Source organism: Sander lucioperca, chromosome 19 (assembly GCF_008315115.2).
Source record: "Sander lucioperca isolate FBNREF2018 chromosome 19, SLUC_FBN_1.2, whole genome shotgun sequence".
Classification (NCBI taxonomy): domain Eukaryota; kingdom Metazoa; phylum Chordata; class Actinopteri; order Perciformes; family Percidae; genus Sander; species Sander lucioperca.
In genome coordinates this window covers 25,429,089-25,456,536 of record NC_050191.1, presented here as the reverse complement: position 1 = coordinate 25,456,536, position 27,448 = coordinate 25,429,089, and the positions used below count along the sequence as shown (strand labels likewise).

General features: G+C 42.0%; 1 protein-coding gene across 2 annotated transcripts; it reads right to left on the bottom strand.

Annotated features, from left to right (window-relative positions):
• Window positions 1-566: 566 nt before the first annotated feature.
• Window positions 567-21,577, bottom strand: hsf2 (heat shock transcription factor 2). Of its 2 annotated transcripts, none has more exons than XM_031285604.2 (12): window positions 21,203-21,577; window positions 20,751-20,859; window positions 15,898-16,025; window positions 15,001-15,125; window positions 14,782-14,857; window positions 12,037-12,098; window positions 10,811-10,943; window positions 9,962-10,095; window positions 8,004-8,288; window positions 5,876-5,978; window positions 4,082-4,148; window positions 567-1,575 (listed from the first exon to the last, which is right to left on the bottom strand). In XM_031285604.2, the coding sequence occupies exons 1-12, from the start codon at window positions 21,419-21,421 to the stop codon at window positions 1,223-1,225; spliced, it is 1,794 nt and encodes a 597-aa protein (XP_031141464.2). In that variant the 5' UTR covers window positions 21,422-21,577; the 3' UTR covers window positions 567-1,222. The 2 variants fall into 2 exon arrangements, with proteins under 2 accessions (XP_031141464.2, XP_031141465.2); XM_031285605.2 differs by having other exon boundaries at window positions 10,811-10,889; window positions 21,203-21,574.
• Between the last annotated feature and the right edge of the window lie 5,871 nt (window positions 21,578-27,448).

The following is a 27,448-nucleotide window of genomic DNA, read 5'->3' as shown; positions in this document are numbered from 1 at the left end:
GTTTATCAACGCCGTTTGGCCTCCATTGACTTACATTACCTTGCGATTGCTTGTCGATTTACGCCGTAGCGAGTAGTATGAAAGGCCGAAAATCCGCGTAGGGAGGTTGGTCGGGGGGGAGGATGGGTCAAACACAGGACTTTCACCCAGGAGACCGGCGTTTGTGTCCCGCGTGTCACGTTTCCTAAACCCAACTGTTGCTTTCTTCTTTTCCTAAACCCAACCGCTGCTTCTTTTCCTAAACCCAACCCCGTTCTTCTTTTCCTAAACCCAACCCCGTTCTTCTTTTCCTAAACCCAACCGTTGCTTTCTTCTTTTTCTAAACCCAACCGTGCCATTGTTGTCCCGCGTCCTGTTATTGTTTTCCTAAATCCAACCATCCCGTTCTTCTTTTCCTAAACCCAACCCGAGCTCCAAATGCAACGTCCCGTTCTGGCGTATACATACACGCGGATAGCTCATAATACGTACAGATAACACGCACCACTTTTAGACTTTAGAAAGTGGCGTGTATGTTTACGCGAAGTCCTGATATCACGTTGGTTTTTTGTCACTTTGTGGGGTTTTTTTTCCATTTGGGATGAAAATGTTTTGTGTTTTGGGACTATACTTCCCATCATGCTTTGGGTGATGTAAACAGCTAGTATAATGTTGCCAATAATGCAGGATTTCTTATTTACCTCGGAAGTCGGGAGGTCAGAACTGGGTGGGACCGCGTTCCCACCCAAGTTGATAACAATACTTTTGAAAATTCAAAAAATTCCGACTTCCTAGTTCAACTGGAACACACTACAAGTCCTGATGTCAGAAAAATCAGTTGGTTTACTGTTGATACAGAGGAGAAAAGATGATTTCTAAGGTTTATGGGCCTTTCTCCTTAATGGGCACATACAGATATACTGTATGTAAAGTATGTGTTTGATGTGTGTGTGTGTTCTGTTCTGACCGACTTATAACTCCCACAACAAATAACATAAGTTGTTAAACTATTATATTTAATGAAAATGGGTCTTACTTCTGGAACTCAAATGTTATCTTCAATGCAAAGGCTTTTTACGTTAAATGTGCACACGGTACCAACTGCAGCTATTTTGTTGCTTTCTTCCTTCACTTCTCTCACTGCTTCTCAACAAACACACAGCTCAGGCCTGAAGAGGTGAGGGAATATTAACACACGTCAGTCCCTGTCTGGAGGTCTGTCTGGACCTGTTCCCTTTCCCGCTCACACTCTGTCCAGCAGGGTGGCGTCGGCCTCCGCTCCGGCGGGACTCAGTTCGCACAGGTAGAGGAGCGTCTCGGCGCTGGCCTCCGCCTCCGTCAGAGGCTCCAGGCGGATCAGGGAGCTGCGGGACGGCTGCTTCGACTCCAGGCTGGTGTCCAGCAGCTCGGAGGGCGGCTCAGCCGCCACATGAGCGTCAGGGCTGGAAGAGGGCTGGAGGTGGGCGTTATAGGAGCTGTCGCTGTCGCTGCCACTGCCACTGCTGCTGCTGCTGCCCAGGTCCAGCTCTGGATGAGGAATGCTGCCATCAAGGAAGGCCAGCAGGGGGCAAGAGGTGTACTGGATCAACTGCTTGTCTGAACACAAGAAACCAGAGGAGTCCAGAAAAAATTATCAGCCTGGACTATGTCTGTATCTTCCTCAATGTATTCACTTTCTTGGACTGTGAACACCACTCATCCTTTCTTGTATGGAGAACAGCTATGAAGATTAAGATCTGTTCTTTTTTTTTTTTGGCATATTAGGCCTTTATTCGATAGTGCAGCTTAAAAGGTGCTCTAAGCGATGTTGGGTAACGGCACTTCTTGTTGACGTTCGAAGTATTGTCAAACAAAACGAGGCTAGCTCGCCCCTCCCTCCTCCTCATCCCGTCCCCTCCCCCTCCCTTCCGTGCTTCCGCACACTAACCCCCCAACCCCCACCCCAAAATCCTTCTTGTCGGTTACTGGCTGGAACGCTGGAACTCCGTTTGTTATGTTTGGTGGTGCAGGTTGGCCAGTTTGTTTTTGTTGCCGTTTGTGGAGCCTGGGCTGTCTACAGAGACAGTGTGTTCAGGGGACAGGCAGCTAGCGGATAGTGAGGAGACGTTTGAAGTATGGGACAAAAAATGTTGTAGCCTAAAAAACCTGTGACATCGCTTAGAGCACCTTTAAGCGTGATTTATGGTTCTGCGGAGGCTGCACGCAGAGCTTTAGCCGTAGCCTACATAAGTGGCCTGAAGTTTATACCTGTGCGTTGGTGTGTGCGTTGATCTCTTTAAGAGAATAGCAGGGCCGGCGTGTGTGTGTGTGTGTGTGTGGTAGAACGAGTGAGAGAGTGACGGCGTTTAGCTTCAGAGCGAGTAGGGACTCTAGAGTCATAGTGAGAGAAACAAAGTGTCTCCCCTGTTCTTTCTGACCACGGTGGGAAATGTGGAGCAGGAGAAGTTAACCCTCTCCTTGATTTCATGTTGTTTATGGAGAAAGAGAACCAGCAAATGAGTCGGGGGGGGGGGGATACGACGCTACCAATCACGGCCGAGTGACATGCGTCGCCGCGACGTGTAGTTACATTTTTCGAGAGGTGTGCGTCAGGCTACGGCGTAGGGTCGGTATCTCCACCTAGATATAGTTAGGGACGTCTCTCACTCTGACTTTTTATACTCCCTGAAATGGGGGGACGTTCAAATAAAAAGACTATTAGTAACATGAATGGTTTTCAGGTATTGGGGAAAGAAACGTGATAATCACATTAGTATGTGAGAAAGTCATGGAGAATCAAATTTGTTGTTTGCCAAATTTTGTTTCAGCAACTCTTCGGTTCAACTTCTAGATTTCTTTTCAAAGACTCAGCCTCACATTGCAAGAGGGCTGCAACAAGCAATTAATTTCATTATCTATTAAAGGGTCATTTTGGTATTTTTCAACCAAGATCCCATGTTTCCATGCATTGGTTTCAAGGGGACTATTGTGAACCAAAATCTTTGAAATTAGTTCAGTATTGGGCGAGAGCGCTGTAATCATCAGTCGCAAACTGGGCTGCAATGTAAGCCTATAGCAGGGGTCTTCAATGTTTTTTAAGCCAAGGACCCCTTAACTGAAAGAGAGCCAGAGCAGGGCTCCCTACTACATATATTGTATAAAATGAAGTTGCATATTAAACTGGACCTACAATAATGTGTAGGGCGGCCTAAAGCCTCTATACCTTTTTGCATAGAATACTAAGCTATTAAAATACCCTACTAATTGTTGGCATGATTTTATAAATCATGTTTTCATGTTAAACATACATGTAGCACAATGAACCCTTAGGATGAACTGTGTATGTGGATGGCCCTTAGTGACTACCTTATCTATAGGCCAGTAAGCAGTGGGGATTTATGTTCGCCAATAATATGTTGGATTCATGGTAAAACTTTTTAATTTGTTTTAAAACTTTCAAAAATTAACAATAATTTTGGAGGCCCCCCTGCACTGACTTGAGGACCCCAGACCCCCTGTTGAAGATCCTTGGCCTATAGGGCAAATGTGCATCGTCAATTTCCGTCCACTAAAAGTTCTGTTTTTGCCACTGACAGGCTCAGATTATTAATTATAGTGTCTGACAACATTATGGAAAGGATCCCTACAGAGATAGACCTTTTAGTTAAAGAGTTACATCTTTTTTGTTAAACCAGAAACAGCCCTGAAGTCACCATCGCCAAACCCACCAGACTCCATTTAAATAATCAGTACTTTAAGCGTGTATAGAGCCAGCATATTTCCACATGTAAATGGGTGAATTAAGAGTCCATTTCAACCAAACCAGAGTGGTGATAGTTGGAACAGTGGAAAGACGAACCTTTTGGTAGTTTGAGAGTCTGGTTTGTTTCGACGATAGCGATTTCGGGGCTGTTTCGTGTCAAACAAAAAGGATCTTACTCTTTAACAGAAAGGTCGACCTGTAGGGATCCTTTTATAATGTTGTCCACCACTTGTAATAATAATCTGAGCCTCTCGGTGGCAAAAACAGCGTTAAATAACTCATTAAAAACTGTGAACAGGATTCAACTAAGTATGTCACATGCAGGTGTGTACAGTCCAGGTAAGTGTGAGTGTGACTCACCTGGGTTGACTTCCTCTCTCTTGCCTCGGTTTAGCTGTGAGGAGTTCTCTTTGGAGGACACGCTCTCCTGAAAACACATGGACAGGAAATGGTAAAAACTAGCGTCAAATCCAACAAAACATAAAAGCCTAGATGTATGTCTTACAGACAAACCATATTGACTTTACCACATGTACATGGCGCAACGAGAAGCAACTGTTCAGTCTAAACAACATGGCGGCTTCCACGGATGAGATGAGCGTAGCTACCGCTCAAGTTTTATCCAAATTAGAAAGTATTCCTTCATTGAAAGAAGAACAAACAACGGCACTGGAGGCTTTTCTCGGAGGAAAAGATGCGTTTGCTCTTCTCCCGACTGGTTTCGGCAAGAGTTTGATATATCGTTGATCTGATTGGTTGATTTGGCCCGTCTATCACCAACATAGGTGGTGATAGACAGATGGTTTATCCAATCAGCTAACCAGTATTTTCGCCCCTTCCCAAAAGTTCTCCAACGGAAAGTTCCCAGATGGATATGCCGAGCAAATGCCAAGCAATCCATCTGGCGGAGTCAGGTTACTTTTCCATTTGCTAGGCTGAAGAAATAAAACTACAGTACAAACAAACTGGCTCATAAAATTATCAAGTGCTGAATTGAATCAAAATAATTGTAAACAATGTCTTTCTGCAACTCGCGATGCGCATAAGCCTCTGCCTTCCCCAAAGCGACTTTGCTGCGCTGTTTTGATGCGGATCTGCTGGGAGAAGCCTCTCTCTACTAGCACACTGGAGACAGGTTTTACGCATGCTCCCTTGGCCAGTTTCACCCACTCTGGATAGATTTCACCGTAATCCCAATAAGAACCTCGCAGGCTGTTGATATGAGATGAATAAATCCCTGTTTTTGTTATTTTTTGCCGCCATCTTGACTTTAGAGCTGCTACGGGACCCGGGATGTACGAGCAGGGCGCGAGTGAGGGAAAGGATGTTATTTCAGGGCATGATAGGGACAGTGGCATATAGGGGCTAGGAGCGCACCAGCGCTCGTGGACGCACTGCCCCGTGCCTAACCGCCGCATGTGCGGGGGTTGTACATTAGAGTGCGGATTGGGCCGCGTTTTTCTGTCCGAGCCCAGCCCACGTCCGAAAGAGCAGTAACCGAACCCGGCCCGAGCCTGACAGGAATTGAGATATTTCTGTCCGAGCCCGACACAGTTAAAATCTCATTTTTTTCTCATTTTTTTTCTAAAAAAGCCCGCTTTTATTAAGCATCTGTAGGAAGGCATTCGGAAATGTCAACAGATGAGGGCATCAGCGCACACGGGGCAACAAGCGCACATAACACAGGCGCGAACCTACATAATAAGCTGTTCTAAATTTAAAATGTTCAATGCCTTATTGCGCTGATGTGACCGAGCCCGACCCGAACCCCAACATCATTTCTAAATATCTGTCCGAACCTGGCTCGGCCCGTCGGGTACCGCTGGGTCCCTACGGGCTCGGTTCGGGTATCCATCCTCTATTGTACATAGAAATTAAGGCCGGCTGTTTTGACGCTCACCGTTTGGAGACAGTGTACTCTACCGAGTGCTCTGATGACTCTATTTTAGCTGTACAAACTGCTTACTGTGCTCCTATCATGCTTCAAGAGAAAAACATTCATTGACTGTGATACTGAGGGACACAACACCTTTACAGCAGTGGAAATATGTGAAAACTGTCAAGCTTATCCAAACTGCAGAAATGAAAGTGATTAGATATGCTGGGTTATTGATCAGGTGAATGTTCTTTGGTTTAGTGCGTTATTCGTTTTACCTCGAGGGCATCAAAGTCCATGCCAAACTGTTTTCCATACAGCATGGCCTGGAAGTCCTCCAGACTGCAGTCAATACTGTCCAGATAGTCCATCAGCTCCATCCTGGCAACACACAGTTATTATGAACACGCAGAATATTTTAAAATACAATCACCACATGGAATGGTGGCTGACACACCAGAGGACACTTACACACATATTACACTGGCTTATTATCAGATACATTGGTTCCCTTCGCTCCAAAATAACTAATGAAGCAAGGCGATATTACCACTATGCATTTTAACAGCCAGAATAGAACCAACTGTAAGCAGGGCATTAAATTAACACCCGCCAAATGCTGGTAAAAATTAAGTTACTAGCCAATTTGGCAGGTAATGAATGAAGCAAATAACTCTGAGTCTGTTTGAATCGGCCGGCTGCAGAAAACAAGTCAGTGTTGCCAGAGTTGTCGGTTTTCCGCCAAGAAATTTGGGCCATTTTGTGTGTTTGGCTTGGAAACGTAAATGTTTTCTGACAACACTGCTTGCTTGTTGTTTTGTTGCTTGTTGTTTCTTCAGTCACTCTCTAGCTCGCTTGACCACATTACCGTGCTCGCGGGCGCCAGTTGAGCCTACGTCTAAATCTCCGCCATTTCCACCAGTGGACAGTTTGTAACGTAGATATACGATGGATTATGGATCATTTTTTTCTAGTTTGTAGTCTAGTTTGTAGCTGACTTTACAAGATGACTTCTCTATTGGCTGTTGAAACAGGTGACTTCTCTTACGTTCTAAAACCAGCCTCTGGAGACTCGACCAGCTGAGTCGCAGCGACGCCATCTGCTGGTTTGAGTCGAGCTGAGAAGGGTCGGTTCAGACCTCTGCAACTTCTCCCTGCAACGTTCTAAAACGGTTTTGTCGCAAATCTTTGGTCTGAACTGGGCTCAACACTAATGTCTTAGTGTGTTGACTCGTGTAAAACAAACACCGTGGCCAGAGTTTAAATTAAAGTGCTCATATTATGCTCATTTTCAGGTTCATAATTGTATTTAGAGGTTATATCAGAATAGGTTTACATGGTTTAATTTTCAAAAAACACCATATTTTTGTTGTACTGCACATTGCTGCAGCTCCTCTTTTCACCCTGTGTGTTGAGCTCTCTGTTTTAGCTACAGAGTGAGACATCGCACTTCTGTTCCGTCTTTGTTGGGAGTCGCACATGCTCAGTAGCTAGGTAAGGACTACTAGCCAGTCAGAAGCAGAGTATGAGGGTGGGGCTGGGCAATATATCTATATTATATCGATATTGTGATATGAGACTAGATATCGTCTTAGATTTTGGATATCGTAATATCATGATATGACATAAGTCAGTCTTTTGTCTTTTCCTGGTTTTAAAGGCTGCGTTACAGTAAAGTGATGTACTTTTCTGAACTTACCAGACTGTTGTAGCTGTTCTATTATTTGCCTTTTCCCCACTTAGACATTATGTCCACATTACTGATGATTATTTATCTAAAATCTAAGTGTGAAGACATTTTGTTAAAGCACCAATTGTCAACCCTAGAATATCACCGCAATATCGATATCGAGGTATTTGGTCAAGAATATCGTGATATCTGATTTTCTCCCTATCGCCCAGCCCTATATGAGGGCGTGCCACGCTAGCAGCTAGGTGAGCATTATAACGTGTGTTCCAAAGTGACCACGTTTGTCTCTGAAGTAAAGGCTGGACTACAATAGAGCTGTTTGGAGCAGTTTGTGAACAGTGTTTTCTGTTGGAGATGGTAAGTCCCTTTGGGGTGGACTTTGGGCTTTTTCACTTTGTAAACCTATAAGGTGAACACAAAAGATATATAACACAATAAAGGAAAGGGAAAAAGCCAAAAAGCACAATATGAGCACTTTAACTTTTTCGTCCACCAGCCAAATGGCTATGGTGAATGTGTACATTTCACCAGCCACTCAACAGATTAGCATTGTTTTTTTTGGCTGGTGAGTGAAGCAAATCTACAAGCCACTTGCATTTGTTACCAGCCTTTGGCTGGTGGGTGGTTCTAATTCTGAACTCTGACTGTAGGTCAGGGAGTGGTTCAATGTATATTTTAAGAGAAAAGAGTGATTTATTTTTAAGGTTGGCACTTACTTGCCCAGCAGGTTGATGTTCTGTGATATCGCTCCGTTCTCGTTCAGTATGGAGTCCATCATCTTGACAGGGTCCTCCAGACTCAGGCCCGAGGGTTTATTGAGCTGCAGGGCACTGCGGTTTGGTCCACTGTTGTCTAAAGTGCTGCTCCGCTGGCTGTCGTCTGCTGCTGCTGACGCACCAGCCTCTGTCTGTTTCATGTCATCTGTGCTGGTGGTGCTCACCTCCGTCTCAGCTGGCAGCACCGCACAGCTGTCCAGCTCTACCTCCACGATTTCTACATCACTGAGGGAGGATGTTCGCAGACAGCATTTCATTAAGAAAGATACAGACTGTTCCTTTAACGTTAACTTATTCAAAGTTTTGTTTGTAAGATTCCCTCTCACTAAGGTTTGGGTTTTTTCTGATACCGGTGCCAAAAAGATATTTTAAAAACGGTGCCGGTGCCTAAACGGTGCCTGAACCGATACTTAAAAAAGAAAAGAAAAAGGAAGAGTACAAAACGACAGTCGGCGACATTAAAAAACGGCTTGTTTATTGCTGAGGACATATGGTCAAAAAACATAAATGATTTATTAAAAATGTTTTAACAATAACTTATTTCACCAGTAGATTGTTGTTAGTTTATGCGGGGGGGAACTGAAGCCATAACGTATGCTCTCGTCAAAGCCACCAGACTCCATTAACAGAAAAAAACTATTTTATTGCTTAGTTTGCTTGTTAGCTTTGTTAGTTCCTAACCCTTTAAAAATACCAATACAAGTCACACAATAACACAAACAAGATAACCGATCGAGGTAGCAGTTGATCAGCAACTCCCATGTTCTGCGAGGTAAAATTACAACTAGATGGGAAAAGGGTATTTTAACTAATAACTGAATGCACCACGAGGCTTACCAGTTTTAAGTAAACGCACCGCCGGTGTTTTGTGGGCAGGCAGTGGGCATAGTGCAGCTAGTTTGTGTCTTTAGCTGCATACTGTTGCATGTCCCGGCATTAGTATCCTCTACAGTAAAATACAGCCACACTTAAATTTAGCTGTCAGCATTTTAACCGTGTTTAAGCCAGTTACTAGCTAACGGTAGGCTAACGTTCACATTACCTGCTGTCAAGTGTCACATGCAGCAATAGCTACGTTTCCATGCACACCAATATTCCACTATTATTCCAAATATGACAACACTCCGATTTTGATACAGGTCATGTAAACAGCATATTCCGGTTGGATATTCCGATTAAGACATGTGGGATATTCCGGTATTATTCGGGTTTTAGAGGCATTCTTGATGTAGTCAGCGCATTCGGAATAGGCGTCTCAATCAGGGTTTTTACCGCAGTTTACGGCCTCTTGCCTGTTACGGCTTATGGTGCAGCTCTGTGCGTTTCTATGGTTGCTGTACACAAACCAACCAGCCAACAGTTTGCAAGGCTGCAGACCCGATAAGGACAAACACAGCTACTTTTAAACTACACTTGGATAGCAACAGGTTTTTGGATATGCGCACACATCGCTACGCTGACCTTTTCTAGAAGCTGGTTGAAGGAATGAAAGAGGGAGGCTGTGTTTGCGCAGTCCAACAAATCCACCACTGCTGGTAAACTTTGAAAAAAAAAAAATATTCACTTTTATTTGCCATGTAAACAGCTTGGTCGGAGCATTGTCTTTTTCGGAATAAGGGCAAAAACCGGAATATTATGTGCACGTAATCGTAGTCAGTGTTTCTGTTGCCTCTAACGTCCCTTTCGGAGCATCAGAGAGCAGCACAGGCATTTAAATGCCAACGAAATGAGGCACCGAAATTCGCGTTGCTGTTCGGTAGATACCGGTTTTTCAGGCACCTCTCTACGTTCCCAACCCTACGTGGTGACCAGTTGACCCTCATGTAGAACATGTGGCAGTTTGAAAGCAGTAGCACAGCGTGAACGTCACGTAAGGAGTCAAAGGTGAATAGTCTTACGCTTGCTCGTAGGCTCTGGGTGAACCCTCTGTGATCTCAGCCGCCACCTCGACATCACTCTCAGTCAAGTCACAGATGATAACGTCATCTGATATCTCCGAGCCCTTCACACCGTTCAGACTGTTGACAGAGGACTAACCAGGGGACAGTCAAAACCTGGACTTCAGAACTATTCTTCTACAACCAGTGGTGGAAGGAGTATTCAGATCCTTAACTAATACTAAGGTACTAATACCACACTGTAAAATGCATTGAAAATGGGACATACAAAGTATTTAAGTATCATCAGTAAATGTACTTAAAGTATTAAAAGTAAAAGTACTCAATGCAGAAAAATCCTCACATTTTAGGAACTGGAAACGATCAAAACAGTTCCGTTTAATCATCATTTCAGCTGGACTTGTACAGTAGGCCTGTATATTGTTAGGGTAGTTTAATTTGTAAAAAAAAAAACATTGTAATTTATTAACTACATGTGTTTTGTGGGCAAAAATCTTAATTTGTAAAGTAACTACAGCTGTCAGATGAATGTAGTGTAGTAAAAAGTACAATATTTCTCTCGTAGCGGCGTAGAAGTACAAAGTGGCATGAAAAGAAAAGACTCAAGTAAAGTACGTATAAGTTGTACTTAAGTACAGCACTTGAGTAAATGTACTTCGTTACATTCCACCACTGTATACAACACATCACATTCAATATCAAAACACAGAGGCAGGGGTCTTAACTAACTTTTTTCACCATCCGCCTGGAACCGTCCCAAAATATAAACTTAACCCCCTCAAAAGTAAGGTGCGAGTAAAGTGCTCACTATACTTTATATACACGTTTCTGTCACTGCTATATACTGACCTGTTCCACACACACTTTGTCGTCATAGATCTGATGGATGTATTTGGACTTCTTTCCATTGCTGTTCATAAGAACTGGCCTGTCAGAAGGACGATGACACACCAACATGTCATGAGACTGGTCAAACACTTTACTGCGTAGTATAAATGACAATAACAATGAAGGGGTTATCTCTTTTCATTGTATCATTGGAAATCAATAGGCAATCATTCAATCAAAATCACAATATGCTTAACTGTAACTTCATTATCTACAACAGCGTGAACTATCATGAAAACCAAACCATACATGGTGTCAAAGCAACCCTACAGCTGTCTTTAAGGGGCCTAACACTGTGGGAGAGAATCCACTTTCATTCCAAATGTAGCTGACTCACGTTAGTAGAAACGGTTGTTATTCTGACAGCTTGGGATTAGGGCTGGGCAATATATCAATATTATATCGATATAGATGAGGATAGATATCGTCTTAGATTTTGGATATCGTAATATGATACAAATGTTGTCTTTTCCTGGTTTTCCAGGCTACATTACAGTAAAGTGCTGTCATTTTCTGAACTTACCCAACTGTACCAGACTTACTGATGATTATTTATCAAAAATCGATTTGGTCAAAAATATCGTGATATTGGATTTTCTCCATATCGCCCAGCTCTAGTTGTGATCATGTGGGCGACCAAACACATACCCCAATATCAGAAATGATTTACAAGCCGACAAGTTGGCAAACGTTTTGCAGTAACATGCCGTAACTTTGACAGCTCTTTGCATTTCATGAGGCGACTCCTATGGGTTATTGGGAATACTCGGCTGCTTATTAGAATTACAGAGCATCGACAATATTTAATGTTCTAAGAATTAAATGCTTTATGAAAAAGTGATTTACTTTATGGCCTCAAAGTTCCCTTTTTGTGTGCAATGGACCTTTTTCACGGCAGACATTTGGACTTGTCATAGTAGGAAAAGCACAGCTGAAATTGATGGCTCAATTCCATCAAGTGTCCCAGTGAGCTATTTCAGTGAGTCAGCATGCACAATACCAGGACCTCTCCTAAGTGGAATGCAGCCATCATTAATGGTTTTGAATACACCTGTGCTTTTCCTACTATGACATGTCAACGTGTCTGCCGTGAAGAAGGTCTATACGTGCAGTGACTGTATGCCATTTAAAGGAGCAGTACTCTCGCCATAACCCCAGCTGAAGGATGCAACACAGTGTTAACTCACCTCTTGCGTTTTAAATTCAGGATGCGGTTGTTCTGTACCAATGTGAAGATGAAGTGTATCAGCTGAAAGAAAGAACAGTCTTTGAGATTCAACAGAAAACACCTGCTGGCCGTGGTTAAGTTAGACACTCCCTTCCTAAAGAATTCAATCCAACGCCAAAGCAATGTTTACACGGGCACTAAATAAAATGTCCCATTTATATTTCTAATATGCACAGTCCACCTCAAGCTGCTTATACTCAAACACTGGGTTTATCAGAACATACCTGAGGTGGAGAAACTGAACAGAAAGCTCTTTATTCCCCTAAAAATAACACATTCAAAGATGGTTCTCCTGGGAAGGATGCACCATTCACAAAAGTGGCTGACCGTGACTGAAGCAGGCGAGTATAAATACTCTGTTGAATGAATTGTGAAAGGTTTTACTAAAAATCTAAATTTGTGCGTGTTCATTTCTCCGGAATGGAACAACCTTTTTCCTAAACTTAACTAGTCGTTTTGGTGCCTAAACTTAACTGCCATCGCTGCAAGACGCCGGCTAAACTCCACTACATGACCCGTGAAAGGACAGTCATCTGGCGGTGCCTGTAGCCGGCTTGCAGTCCCGCAACACATTTACGGGCTATATAATGACAGAAAGTGTCCAAAGTCTGGCCTCATTTCAAGCTGAAACAAAACGAAAAGTCCATAGTAAAAAAATCAATACTACTCGAATACTTATTACTATTCGCATGTGATTTTTTTTTTTTTTTTTTTTTTATAAATAGGTTGGCTAGCGTTAGCTAATCTCCCTCTTCTCATGTCACGTCTGATGAACAATAAGTTACGGGAGTGAGAAACATACGGCATTGTGAGCTAATGTACTAACGAGTAACGTTAGTACAGGGGGAGTGACAGGCTGGGGCTGGAAATCGGAAGAAGGATGGGAAATAGTTTTAACGTGACTTTAAAATTGACATCCACCGAGCCAAAATGCTTATGTTATCAAAAGTTTGGGTGGAGGCTGGAAATTGGAAGAAGGATGGGAAATAGTTTTAACATGACCTTAAAAATCGACATCCACCCAGCCAAAATGCTTGTCAATATGTTATGTTATCAACAGTTAGCTCGTTCTGGTTTCCTAGCTGTGTCGCGAGTTATAGGAGCTTAGCTTAGCTGGGAGCTTCATGGAGACAGCTAAAGTTAATGTTAGCTGCCCTACAGCTGTCAGAGTTAGCTTTGACTAAGCTAAGTAATAGCTGTATTCTCAGTAACGTGACAATCTGCAAGAAACACGTTGCTTATAAATCACTAAAATAGTAGTGACAGCACCGTTTGGCGTAGTTATCAATGCCGTCAGCATCATGGCTACCTATTTTTTCTTACACCCCTATGGTGTAAGAAAAAATCGATACACTTGAGTATCGCGATATTTTATTTTGCAATACTTTTGCAAATAAGATTTTCAAAAATGCAATATTGATTTTTTATTTTTTTTATGTGAGACAGTGGTTGACGTTTATGTTGTGTTTAAACCCCCTACCACTAGATGGCTATGCTGAGACGCACCACTAGTGTCCTTGTCTAGCAGAGCCTAGCAGTGCCTGACCTTTTGCTAGAAGCTAACAACATAGCTATGGCTGAACTTTGGCCTACTTTAGCATATAAACATTTGCTCACTAAGAACCTGTGAACCCCAATCCCAAACTGCCAGTTTGATTTTCTGTGTACTGAATTGTTTACCTAAAGTAAACTTCTTTGACTTTTATGCACATCATGTCTTTTTTTAAATATTAGTTTTTCTAAAATACTTAAAAAAAAAAAAAAAAATCCCAATATATCACCTTACGCACAGTATCAAAATATATTGCAATATATTGAATCGAGACCCATGTATCGTGATACGTATCGTACCGCCAGATTCTTGCCAATACACAGCCCTAGTGGCTAACACTATTGTTACTTAGTTTATGACAAATCGTCTCGGCTGTGCTTTCTAACATGATGTCATTGTGCTAACCGAGCACTGTTAGCCTTTACAACAGAGCCGCTTCACTACACTTGTTAGATAATGGTTCATTTCAGAGTTCTCTGTTGATTTGTGTTTGTCGCTGTGTGCTCGTGGTGGGAAATAATGTAAACAGAGAGCGGCGTGCCAGAAATCCAATGCGCCATGACGTAGGTCCCCTTCAAGGCCAGGCTGATGTTGGAAGTCCCTCTAGTGGACAGAACATGTAACAACAACCACATGCTTATAGTGACATTGACAATGCATAAGCCTGAGTAGTGTGGTACATATTTATAACAGGCTGCATTTGAGCATTAAATATTCAAATATTTAAAAAAACAAATGAAATTCAAATGGTAGTACAGAGGAAGACAGCACAGTGTCTGTTTAAAACAGAACTAGCTTACCACAGTAGCAACAACGTCAATGCTTCAGCATCTCAGCAGAAAGCATCCAGTCTAACGTTACACACCCAGTCCACAGAGCGGACCCGACATAAGGTACACTAAGGTTACTTTTTCATTTTAGAGACCTGTCTTATATTCTCTTTTGTAAAGTCACTATTGCTCTTTAACAAAGCAAGCTTATCCGATTGCTCCATTAACCGATGGAATAATCGGTAGAATATTTGACTATTAAAACAACCGAGAGCTGCAGGCTGCGGCCCTAGTTTTACCTACCTCTATGCACTGCAATCACATTTCTTTCAGGAGGCATGTATGCGATTGTGTGAACCGATGGGTCCAGTGTAGCGCTCACCTTTTTGATGAGCTGCTGTTGGTGGACATGTATCTTTCTCAGATCTGCGATCTCCCTCCACAGAGCTTCATTCTCCCTAAACAACAAAACAAGGCACGTCTGATTTACAGTCGAGATAGATAGAGGAGTGTAAATCACACCTTTTATCACGATACAATATTATATTGATTCTTTGGCAAAGGTTGAAGCTGTAGTATTGGTACAGAGCTTTATGCTCACCTCTTGAGTGTTCCCAGTCTGATGTCGATGTTCTCCTGTTTGCTGTTAACATTGTGAACACTCTCCAAGACCTTTGTCAGGTCTTCCTGTCGAATCTTGTTGTCCTCAGGCCGAGTGTTGGAAACCTGAAGGACAGAAATTACAATCAAATCTCGCATTCAGTGTCTGGACACTGGAAGCATTAAGGACAGCAAAACTGTGATGTAATGGTATATTTATGAGTTTGAGAGAAGACATTAGCCGGCAAATGAGAAAAGGAACCAGATGCAGGGGTCGAAGATCTTGATACATCTTGATGATTCACTTGTTTTAAAAAGCCCACTGTAATAGTAATTTATTATTATTGCAGCATGCTTCAGAATTGTATGAAATGTCATGAAGTCATAGCCTAGAAATCTACACGCACCCTAGCGGCAGCAAATGTAATTTACAGCCAGGGGGTCTAGCAACTCTCCGTTGGCTTGCGAGCTGGAAAAACCAAACTCTGGCCGGTCCAATCACATCGTGTATAGAGTCGGTGGGCGGGCTTATGGCTGCTGCTGCTGGGAATGGCGGTCTTTCGAATCGGCTTTGGCCGTGACTCTGGAAGACTTGGAGTTAAGCTTTTCTTTGAGAAAAGCACAGAGAACGGCACTGAAGTCATTCTTAAAAAAGGAAGATGTGTTTCAGAGTTTTTTGTCGACCGGATACGGCCAAAGTTTAATCTATCAACTAGCTCTGCTACCTTCTTCGTTGCTCTGCTTGGTTGTAGCGCTATCCTATTGCGTGAAGACAACCGTCAATGCCCTGTCAATGGTGAGTTCCCAGACCCAACATCTTGATGTGGGTCTGGCTTGTCAGGCTAACAAAGTCACACTCTGGATTAATTCTGTTGACTGAACAGGGACAAGACTCCACCTTCCGTTTGATGTTCTCCAGCAGGTTGTCCTGTCCATGTTTGAAGTAGGGGTGCTGAAACTCCACTGGACCGTCTCTCTCCTGTTTCACAATGCCTGTGTCAATGTGCATCACTTTACGAAATCCATCTGCGCACACACACATAAAAAAACAGCAAAATTAAGAAAAACACCCACCTACGTTGATGCAAATGTGTAGTCCCATGATCAGAAGACATAAGGTAGAGCTATCTCTATATTGCTAAAGTGGTAAGGATCTGAGATGGCGATGATGATGGATACTGGTATTATTTTATTGTCTTTTACTTGGTATTTGGTCTCCCAGAAGGTTTACGTCAAAAAAAAAAAAAAAAAAAAAAAAGCAGAAACTATTTCAGTGTAGTGCAATATAATACAATTAGAGATGTTCTGAGATGCTCCGATACTGCCTAAAACGCTGGTATCGGTAAGTACTGGAGTTTATGCACCGATCAGATACCTCGTAATAAAGCCCTAAAGAAAATCTACGTTAAAGTAGTTTATTTATGTTCTTTTTCCGTTATAACTGATTGTCAAACTGGAGAATAAAAGAAAGTTCTGTGGCATTCATTGTTCATGTTTCACAAAGAGTTTAACCTGAGCCAGACTGACAACAAAGATAGAAATAATATCACATCCATACAGGGATAGTAGTATACAGCTGTTATACATCATATCATCCATACAGAGATAGTAGTATACAGCTGTTATACATCACATCATCATACAGGGATAGTAGTATACAGCTGTTATACATCATATCATCCATACAGGGATAGTAGTATACAGCTGTTATACATCATATCATCTATACAGAGATAGTAGTATACAGCTGTTATACATCACATCATCATACAGAGATAGTAGTATACAGCTGTTATACATCATATCATCCATACAGGGATAGTAGTATACGGTTGTTAAAACTAAAAATATAAAAATATATGACACACCGGTATCGGATCGGTACTCGGTATCGGCTGATACGCAAGTTCAGGTATCAGAATCGGTATCGGGAAGCAAAAAATGGTATCAGGCCATCTCTAAATACAATGAACTTGTCTCCAAAATAACCAATTCAAACCTCTCCAGTGTCAACAATAACTGCAGGTGCTTGGTGTTGAATTGAATTACATGGTACAGTTTATAATCTGTTCAAGTAGCTCAATGATGTACACCACGAGACCATATATTGTAGTCACACCATTGTAACACTTTATTATCTCTGATTGTATTCGACTATTTTGCACCAAACCGGACGGAGTCTGGTGAACTCTGGCACAGTGCTGACATCACATCACTTCCAGCAAACTTCACAGAGAACAACAAAGGCAAAACAGCATCACCGATCTGTTTTAGCTGAATATTCTCTGGTCGTGCTCATTTAAAAAACACAACCATCAGCACGTTAGCGTGTCGTTAGTCTCCCATTGCCAGACCTTCCTCCACCGCGCTAAGGAGGAGGGTCTGGCTAGTCCACACAGCATTCCGGGATGGCAGAAAAACGTGCTCCGGTTTATTGGCATTTCTTTAAACCAATCACAATCGTCTTGGGTGGCGCTAAGAGCCGCAAGGAGCAACGGCGCCTCTGCAAAATAGCCTCGGGAAGGAACTTGTTTTGGTGGAACGTGTGTATGTTCAAAAGTTGTTTTAGTCGTGCGAGAGAAAACTTAGATTGGACAGATAGTCTAGCTAGCTGTATGGATTTACCCTGCAGAGATCTGAGGAGCAGTTAACCATAGTCCTATAGATCCACCGGAGTTTAAAATGCCAACACAAAGAAAGAGGAAGGTAACGGACATCCGGCGGAATTTCCGACGGCACCTAACAATCCCGGAAGTGGACATCGTGGATATAGACTAGTGTGTCTTTTACTACTGAGCCCGTTTGTAACCGGTAACGTTAGGCTACCGACAACATTGCCTTCATGTATGATGTCATCGACAGGACAGAGACCTCATGGCCAGGGGCTGCTTATATTGCGGCCGGGGATTTTAACAAACCCGACCATGTACACAGATCGTTAGATGATCAGATCATGTCTCAGTTCTGCTCTTGCCTTCCTATAGGCTGAAACGCAAACGTGACCTACCGCTGACACGGACCATTCAGCGCTGGTCCGACCAATCAGACTCAGCTCTACAAAACTGCTTCAGCACAACAGAGTGGTGTTTAAGGACAACAGCATACACAGAAGCGGTGATTGGCTACATCGGCAAATGCATCGATGGCGTCGTACCAAGGATTACTGTACGGACTAGAGATGGAAGGGTTGAAGTAAAAAATTCAAACGGTTCGGTCCGCTAGTCATGGTTCGGGGCATGTATTATATTGTTTGGTCCATTTTAGCCTAAAATTTCATTCAGAAAAGGGTTGTGCAGAAAAAAAACCTTCAAATTAAGTTATTGGAGAAAAAAAAAAAGCCTTGCACCGTAGTGTAACCTCAGTCGGCACGGATAAGGTGCCAAGTGCAGCGGCCAGTCTTGGTCTGCTGTATGGGACCATTAGGATTTAGTGTTACCTGACAATGACGGAAAAAAGTGGTGGATAAAGTGGCGACTGTGTGCAAGCACTGTGCAACACGTGTGGCTTATGCTAACAGCAGAACCTCCAATATGAGGGCACAATAACGAAGACATCACGCCAGTGTGTCTGTTGACAGCGCAAGGAGCGCAGTGTCAGGTAGGAAAGAGCAACTCCTTCTCCCCGCAGCATTTAAACAGCCTCTCCATGCAGATTCAGACAGGACAATTCATAACTACAGCGTTGGGCAGGTTTATAAGATAGGCAGTCATAGAGGATGCGGGGTTTCAGTGTATAATTAAAGAGAGCCGCATGATTAAAGAGAGCCGCCTCTCCATGCAGATTCAGACAGGACAATCCATAACTACAGCGTTGGGCAGGTTTATAAGACATGCATAGAGGATGCAGGGTTTCAGCATGTGATTAGAGAGCCGCCGTATAATATCGCTTCTCACCGTCATTTTAGCAACACGGTGAATCCCTAACTGTATTTTTCTTGCAGAGGAACACGCACATAGAATAAATAGTATTGTTTTTCAACTCCCCAATAGGTAGAGCTGGGCAATATATCGATATTATATCGATATCGTGATATGAAACTAGATATTGTCTTAGATTTTGGATATCGTAATTTGTGTTGTCTTTTCCTAGTTTTAAAGGCTGCATTACAGTAAAGTGATGTCATTTTATGAACTTACCAGACTGTTGTAACTGTTCTATTATTTGCCTTTACCTATTTAGTCATTATATCCACATTACTGATGATTATTTATCAAAAAATCTCATTGTGTAAATATTTTGTAAAAGCACCAATAGTCAACACTACAATATCATTGCGGTATCGATATCAAGGTATCTGGTCAAAAATATCGTGATATTTGATTTTCTCCATATCGCCCAGCCCTACACATAGGTGCTGAGTTATTCCTCAAACAAATTTGCTACTTGTTGTTTAGCCTAAAACATTTTAGTTTCAAACATTCCAGCATGACCTAGGCTGAGTCCTTGGTAGCGGCCAGGGTTCGAATCCAACCTGCAGCCCTTTGCTGCATGTCGCCCTCCTCCCTCCCCCGTTCTCTCCCCTTTCCTGTATTCAAGCTATCCTATCAATTAAAGGCCATAGAAGCCCCAACAAAACATTCCCAGATGCTTGCGCCCAGCTATGTAACACAGCCTATGTTACAGCATAAACAATGGCAGTACTGTTTGACCAGGAGCTTATCGATACTTCGGTACTGACCAGTCCAGAACCTGTACCAGTTTAGTGGGCCTCCTCAACGAGGCCTCTAAACTCCCACTGACAGACTCTTAACCTCCCAGCCAGTCAGTCATTACACGTTAAATGAACACACATCCTGGACTATGATACCTGACCATTGCGCATACTGTAACTATACTAGCACTATATACTGTACTGGATTTTGCACATCCAGATTAATATTTTGCACACCCTGCTGTTTATTGTTCATTCTATTTTCATGTTTATTGTATGCACCAAAAACACCAAGGCAAATTCCATGAAAGTGAAATCTTACTTTGTCAATAAATCTCATTCTGATTCTATATATAAATATTGAAAAATACAATCTCATTTATCGTGATATAGGATTTAATCTATAATGGCCACTACTTGGTGGAATCCCACGTGAGTTGGGTCTCATGTGTAAACAGTGGAACACAGTTAATTGGTTTGAACACTGGTTTAATTACATGTGATTTTGCCATTATGTGTGACATGGTGTCTGATCATACATATTGCCAAGCTCTACTATTGGTTGTCATTATTCAGCCAGTTAAAAATCATAATTAATCCCAAACCTGAGATTCGGCACTGGACCACTCAACTGTGTGTACGCTGGTTGAACAGGTGAATTGAAGATGACTACAGGTAACAAACAGGCTGGGTAGTGAACGACACGCTAACATGCTAACGGATTCTGAGTTTTTTTTGTTTGTAGCTGAGATAGACCAAGGAATATTCTGTTGAAACAGTTCAGTGATGTTGTTTTGCCCTCAGTGTTCTCTGTCAATTGTTTTGGAAGAAGGAAATAACCAGCTTTAAAAGTGACCTGTTGTCTTTTTAAATACGTGGATCCATTGGGTTAGGGTTACCAGCTTGTCAATCCTTGCATTGACACCAAATCTGACAGTATAGAGTTACTGGGTTATGAGTAACTACTTACCAGCCATCTGGGTTATAAGTGTGGCTGCGGGCTAACCAAACAAACAGTCCTATCTATGCAGCAGACACTCTAAAACCACTACAAACTACATGTATCACAAACTAAGACAAGGCGATGAATGCAGTCTTACACATGTTGAGCTGCCTGATGAAACTGGCCATGTTGTTGTGCTTAAAGAACTTGGGGAGGATCTCCTTGGCAAAGTGCTGCTCGTCCAACACCAGGAAACTGTTGCCCTCCTGAAAACAATCAACACCACCATTACAGTCAGAGATTTGGCTTAGTATGTTAGCTAACTAGCTACCAGGTAGCGGTAGTAACGTTATGTTAGCTAACCAGCAAGTAAAGTTAGCTACACAATGAAGGGGGGTAACTGGCTAGGTAACAGTTGATGTTTAGCTTCAGCTAATGTTGCCGATAGCTGGTGGCGTGGAATGCACGGCTGTTGAACCCCAGCATTATATTGTTATTGTTTTTGGTGTGGCGAGATGCAACACTCGTAACGGTTACGTTAACTTCAGGCTAATCTCGCTGGCTAGCTAGTGCGTGCTAGCTAACAGTATAATACAGTTTTAGCGTTACCTGACTCCAGCAAATAAATTCATTGGTGTCTGCATCCTCGACAAGCGTCCACAGCTTGACGAGGAAAGCCGGGACGTTCGAGTTGTGTTTCATTTTGAAAAATTCAACGACAAAAACAACCAGACTGAAAAGCAGCTGCTTCTGCGTATTCTCCTTCTTCGTGTTCTTTGGGGGTTTAACGGCAGCTTGAGTCCGTAATGGTGTAACTACTACTGCCATCTTCTGGAGTTAGTTCACTCCTACAGTGTCCAGTATGCCAGCTTTTCCTTATCAGCCCTGTTCTCCAAACATCTTCCACCACACTCCAGTAATGGACTGTCATCTTTTTATGTCTTCCATCATGTCCTTTCACTCTGATATATATTTTAACATGCTCTACTGGTACCTGACAGTGGTGGAAGTATTAACATCCTTTACTCAGTGGTGTCTACTAAGAAAGCTCCAGGATTTCCATATACCCACTTAAAAATGCCCAATGACACGCAACAACATACTTTCCATTATATTTTTGATATATTTTGAATTGTCATCTGTCTTTTTCTTCTTCACATAGGCTAAATAGAGGCTAAATAAAGGTATCTCCACCTTAAATTGGTGCATAGAAGTGTATCCGAATACAGGAAATGAAGTCCTTGATGCTCAAAACTTCCCTGGGGGAGGACACCCAGACCCCCCACTTATGATGTGGCCTCCCCTCCCCCATCCCCCCTCCCCCAAAAGCAGATTCTGGCCAATATCTATAAAGTACAGTATACCCACTACAATACATCAGACTACACCACTGCCTTTAAGTGAAAGTACTAATACCATACTGTAAAAATACTTGGTTACAAGTAAAAGTCCTGCATTGAAAATGTTACTTAAGTAAGAGTATGTAGGTATTATCAGTAAAATGTACTCTAAGTATTAAAAGTAAAAGTACTCAATGCAGAGAAATCCTCACATTTTAGAAACTGGAAAAGAGCGAAACAGTTCTGTCAATGTTTAATGGTCTAATCATTTCAGCTGTAGGCTACTTGTAGGCCGTTATATTGTTGGGTAGTTTCATTTATAATAAAACATGTTATAAACTACATGTGGTTTGTGTGTAAAAATCTTAATTTGTAAAGTAACTGGTAACTAAAGCTGTCAGATTAAAGTAGTGGAGTAAAAAGTACAATATTTCACTCTGAATGTAGTGTAGAAGTAGAAAGTGGCATGAAAAGAAAATACTCAAGTAAAGTACAACTACCACAAATGTTTACCTAAGTACAGTACATGAGTAAATGTACTTAGTTACGTTCCACAGCTGGTACCTGACAACGATCACAAAGACGGTTGGATTCTTCCATGCAATGTAAAGTGTGCTGTTCAGATCACTGTCTTATTTTTGTTTTAACCTCGTCATGATTGTTTCCTCTTTTCTATTTCTCACAATATCAACTCTATTTTTAATATTTCCTTCCATACAATGCCCGTTTCTTTTGATTTTGAGAGACTAATACGTTTGTCCATGTTTTCTTTTTTTAAAAAGCTTGTTTGGCTAGTTTGTCCACTCTTTCACACCCAGAATTACTGTATGAGCAGGAACCCAAATAAATATGACCACAGCGCCTTTTTTTCATTACACATGAACAGTACCGTTGTTTTCTGTTGGATCCTTCAATCTCAGTCTGTCTTTTAAAAGTTGCACATAGTCTTTAATAGACTTAAATTCCTTATATATTTCACCTGAGATCTGCACTTTTATTTCTCACATTAATTTGAAGTAATTTCAAATTCAATTCAATTGTATTTATAGTATCAAATCTCAAAGTTCTCTCAAGACACTTTACAGATAGAGTAGGTCTAGACCACACCATAATTTCCAAAAACCCAACAATTACAGTAATTCCACCGCCAGCGTTTCTAAAAGCCACACAGGGATAATAGGCCAGAGATCCTGGCCATCACAGTTATTAAAGCTTAAGCAGAGTCAAATCTTTTCTTTAACACAGCAATTATGATTCTCTGCAGCTGATGTTTGAGCTGAGCAACTTGCAGTTGAGATCTGCCATTGAAGGCATACGGTGTCCCATGGGGAGTACCACTCCTAACACACCCACTGCATAAATTATTTTCTGTACGAGGACAAGCACGAGGGATCGTTTCCGATCTTCATAAATTTATCTCTGACCCTCATGTGTCTTTATCAATAGAAGGTGTATGGTGTAGGGATTTATCCTCTATCAAAGAGGAAGACATTTGCTGGGACACAGTATGGGAGAATCTACAGGATACCTCCAAAAATCACCAATTAATACATTTTAAATGTATACACAGAATGTATCTTACTCCAAGAAAACTACATGCTATGAAAATCATCCCATCTCCTAATTGTGACCTATGTACACTTGATGTCTCAGGGTCACTTATACATATGTTTTGGGAGATCCCAATATGTTTGCCTATTGGAGACATAAGTCACTTTCCGACTGGAGGGATTTTTGCTGTTCCTAGAACATAATGTTAATAGAACCCTTTTTTTCTCATGTTGCGACTGGACCAATTTGGGGATTATTAAGTTCCTCTGACCGCAGTTCCTGTAACTCTTTCAGCTCCTACTTCAGGGCAGGGTCTTTTTCCTTTTCCCTTTTCCGCATAGGAACCCTTAGTGACCTAGCAACGTCTGAAACACAAACAGTACATATTCTTCACTGTCTGTTGCAATTCGCCTACGTATGCTAACTCATAAGACAAACGTCATACATTCATCCAGCTAATTGTTAATGCTAGTTAAACTTACCCATCATTTCATTTGCCTGGTGCGCTCTGCTCTTCTATCTTCTTCCATCATATTAATTTGGATCATACGCTGGAGTCTTCTGTGTTCAGCCCTAGTCATAACTTCGTTATGAGGATCCCGGCAAGGGACAAACAGGAACATTCCGATGGCCTCCTCCATGCTGGTTTGTTGTTGTAAGTCAAGTGACTACGCTATGAAGACGTGCATGCAACTTACCCCTCCTACCAGTTCCTATGGCCACTTGGCCAGTGCGAATGCAAATGGCAAAACCAGTTTTGGGGGAGAGTAGTTAGTAGAACTGTTTAGAAGTGGACTGTCCCTATAACTACGTTCCTGTAACTACTTGGTCGGAAAGAAGCTATATATGTCTCACTTTTAGTGATCTGCTTGGAGTTAATATTCCACTGTCACCGACCTTGCTTTTACTTAGTGATGACTCTGCCTTAGAATAGACATTTTTCACGGCAGACATGTTGACATGTCATAGTAGGAAAAGCACAGGTGTATTCAAAACCATTAATGATGGCTGCATTCCACTTAGGAGAGGCCCTGGTATTGTGCATGCTGACTCACTGAAATAGCTTACTGGGACACTTGATGGAATTGAGCCATCATTAAGGTTACCAATTTCAGCTGTGCTTTTCCTACTATGACAAGTCAAAATGTCTGCTGTGAAAAAGGTCCATTGTCTCTACAGCAGAAGCTATACAATGTGCTGGTCTCACTGCAGCAAAGAAAATGTTGGCGTTGCGATGGCAACCGCCTCACACATTGTCGTGGTAGCAGTGGGCCAACTCTTTTCTAGACATAGTTATGATGGAGAGATCTGTGGCTCGCTGTGTGTTTATTATCAAAAAAATTGATCTAAAAAAGTCTCTGAGCTAGAGTGCACATATTTTGCATTCAGCACTTCTTTTGTTTTGCGCCTTGTTTAAAGTTTTTAAAGCCAAAGCTTATGATGAATGACACAGCAGCTGTCTGTGCGGTCGACATGTTTGTTGTCCTCTCTCACATGTGGCGCATGCAGCAGATACAATGGGGTTACGCAGGGAGGGAAATAACAATCAGTTAATCAGACGTTTCCTAAAAAATAAATATTGTTCACGAGTCCCACATCTTGAGTCTCAAGTCAAGTCTGAAGGCACTGTGTGAGCGAATTAAGTGCAACTTGAGTCTGAGTCTCAAATTCATGTCCCCATCTCTATCAAAATCCAAGCCAGACAGTGCAGGCTTAGCAGCCAGCAACTGACCCCAACATAGTATGAAACAGCTGGTGGACCAATGTACTGTGGTGCAGCTGACTATGAGTAGGGTTAATGTCCCCTCAATATTGGACTGTGATTCGTTTGTTCATGTCACATTTCCTGCACGGCTTCCAGTAAGGCTGCTCTCGTGTATCCTCGCTCATAGGTCCTCCTCAATCCTCGGTCCTCGGGGCAGGAATAAGAGCTTTGAGACGGCCTTCAACGACTTCCGGTTCAACCAAGGAGCAAGGAGCTATTAAATAAGGGCAGAGAGATGCACTACAAGACTAACGCTGTGTTCCAAACTCAATTTTTAGCCCGTAAGTTACGACTTACGACTTGGTAGCGTTCCAGGCAAAGTCACGACAAACCCTTCAAGCTAGCGTTAGCTAGCTGCTACCTAACGTTGACGTTAGCTAGCGCTAGCTGATACTAGCGATTTCTAGTCGGCGACATATTTTGAGCTTCATTTAATAAACATAACCTGTAGTAGTACACAATCATATGTGTATTGTTTTGATTACAATGTGCAGAATTACTTTACGTTGTCTATTTATGTCTATTTATTTCTATTTCTCACCGTTAATAACCGGCATCTGTACAGCATCAACAGGGGTCGCCATTGTTGTTTATGTGTGTGTGTGTGTGTGTGTGACGTCAAAAACTGTAACTGGGAGTACAATGATCTGGTACGAGTTCATGGGTAGTAAGTTACGGGTTTGACTGCCGTTCCAGGGCACTTTCACGGGTAGAAGGTTGTGAAAACACGGGTTACCTGGAACGCAGCATAATATACACGGACATATTAATATAAGGAAAAGCAGGGCGGTAACGAGGAACAGGTGAAACACATCAGGGACTAATTAGACTTATCAGAAAACAAAGCTAGACAAAAGCTGTGAAACAGTTCCCTATGGAAATAGTGCACTCAGTGGCGGTTTTTGGCACGGGCAAACCGGGCAGCCGCCCGGGGCGACATTTTTTCATATCACATGGAGGGCGGCACGAGAACTTAAAAAAAAAAAAAAAAAAAAAAAGTCCTCTGCGCCACAAAGCGGTTTCTGTTATCTACCATTTCACTGTGTGGGGAATTGGCAAATCAGAAATGATAATTATATATATATATATATATATATATATATATAGCCTATATATAGAGCAGGTTTTATGACTCATGATAAGTATACCGTTTTATTGTATTAATAAGTGGCACTTTTTGAAGTATTTAATGTGTCAACTCTCACTGATTCTTGCTTACTCATTACATGGCGTTAGTAGTTTTAAGGAGTAGGAGTTTGTATACATATTCAGGGTAGCGCAAGGACTGGTGGTATTTGTGATCTTATGTGGTGGGCCGGTCTGGACCAAAATGCCAGGTCCGATTTTTGGTCCCAGACAATCCGTCCCTGACATCATTGATGATTTTGCGTCAAGGAAGGCCAGAGAGATCAGGTTTTAGTTTTACTTTGTGTTTTCTGTTCTTAGTGCTATAGTGTAATAATTAGATTCTCTTTAGTGTGTCTTCACATTTGTGTGATGAAAGATTTGTGCTATTAAAATATTTCTATATTTTATTTGTATATTATTCCTAATATTTTATATTATTGTTGCTCTCTGCTCTTGTTAATTTTTTTATGATTGTATATACTTTTGGCACATTTATGTATATACTGTATATTTATTTTAAGTTCTTATAACCAAGATTCAGTCATATTTTGTGCAGAATTGTGTTCATGGTCTTTTGGCAATGTTGGAGGTGGAGATTGTGCACCTTAAAAAGTGTGTTTCCTGTTGTAATTGCAATAGTTAATTTTTTTTTGGAGGGGGGGGGGCTCGAAGGGGGTCTCGCCCAGGGCGCCATTCAATGTAGAACCGCCACTGAGTGCACTATATAGTGTGTTCGCCATTTTGTAGTGGTGTTCGAATTCTCAGCAGTTAATTTCATACACTATATAGTCCACTATAAAATACCCACAATGCACTGCTAATTTGAGCGTACAATGTACCCTACGTTTTACTCCTGTACACCACAATGCAACGCAGTCGTGTTTTCCCGGAGGAGAAGAAGAAGCAGAAGGACTCGTTTGGTTTGTAGTTTACTCTTTATTAACACTATATAGGGAATAGTGAGACGAAAGAGGGAATGGCTTCGAACACAGCAAAAGACACATTAAAACCGAACACTACAAAATGGGGGGGGGCAGATCCTCATAGGTAGAATCATCAGACTTTAAGAGG

Excerpts from the sequence above, each read along its gene's own strand:
- hsf2 (XM_031285604.2), bottom strand. The coding sequence starts at position 21,421 with ATGGCAGTAGTAGTTACACCATTACGGACTCAAGCTGCCGTTAAACCC. Across the intron at positions 20,860-21,202 it reads AATTTATTTGCTGGAGTCAG|GAGGGCAACAGTTTCCTGGT; the intron begins GTAACGCTAAAA and ends GATTGTTTTCAG. Across the intron at positions 4,149-5,875 it reads TGGACTTTGATGCCCTCGAG|GAGAGCGTGTCCTCCAAAGA; the intron begins GTAAAACGAATA and ends ATGTGTTTTCAG.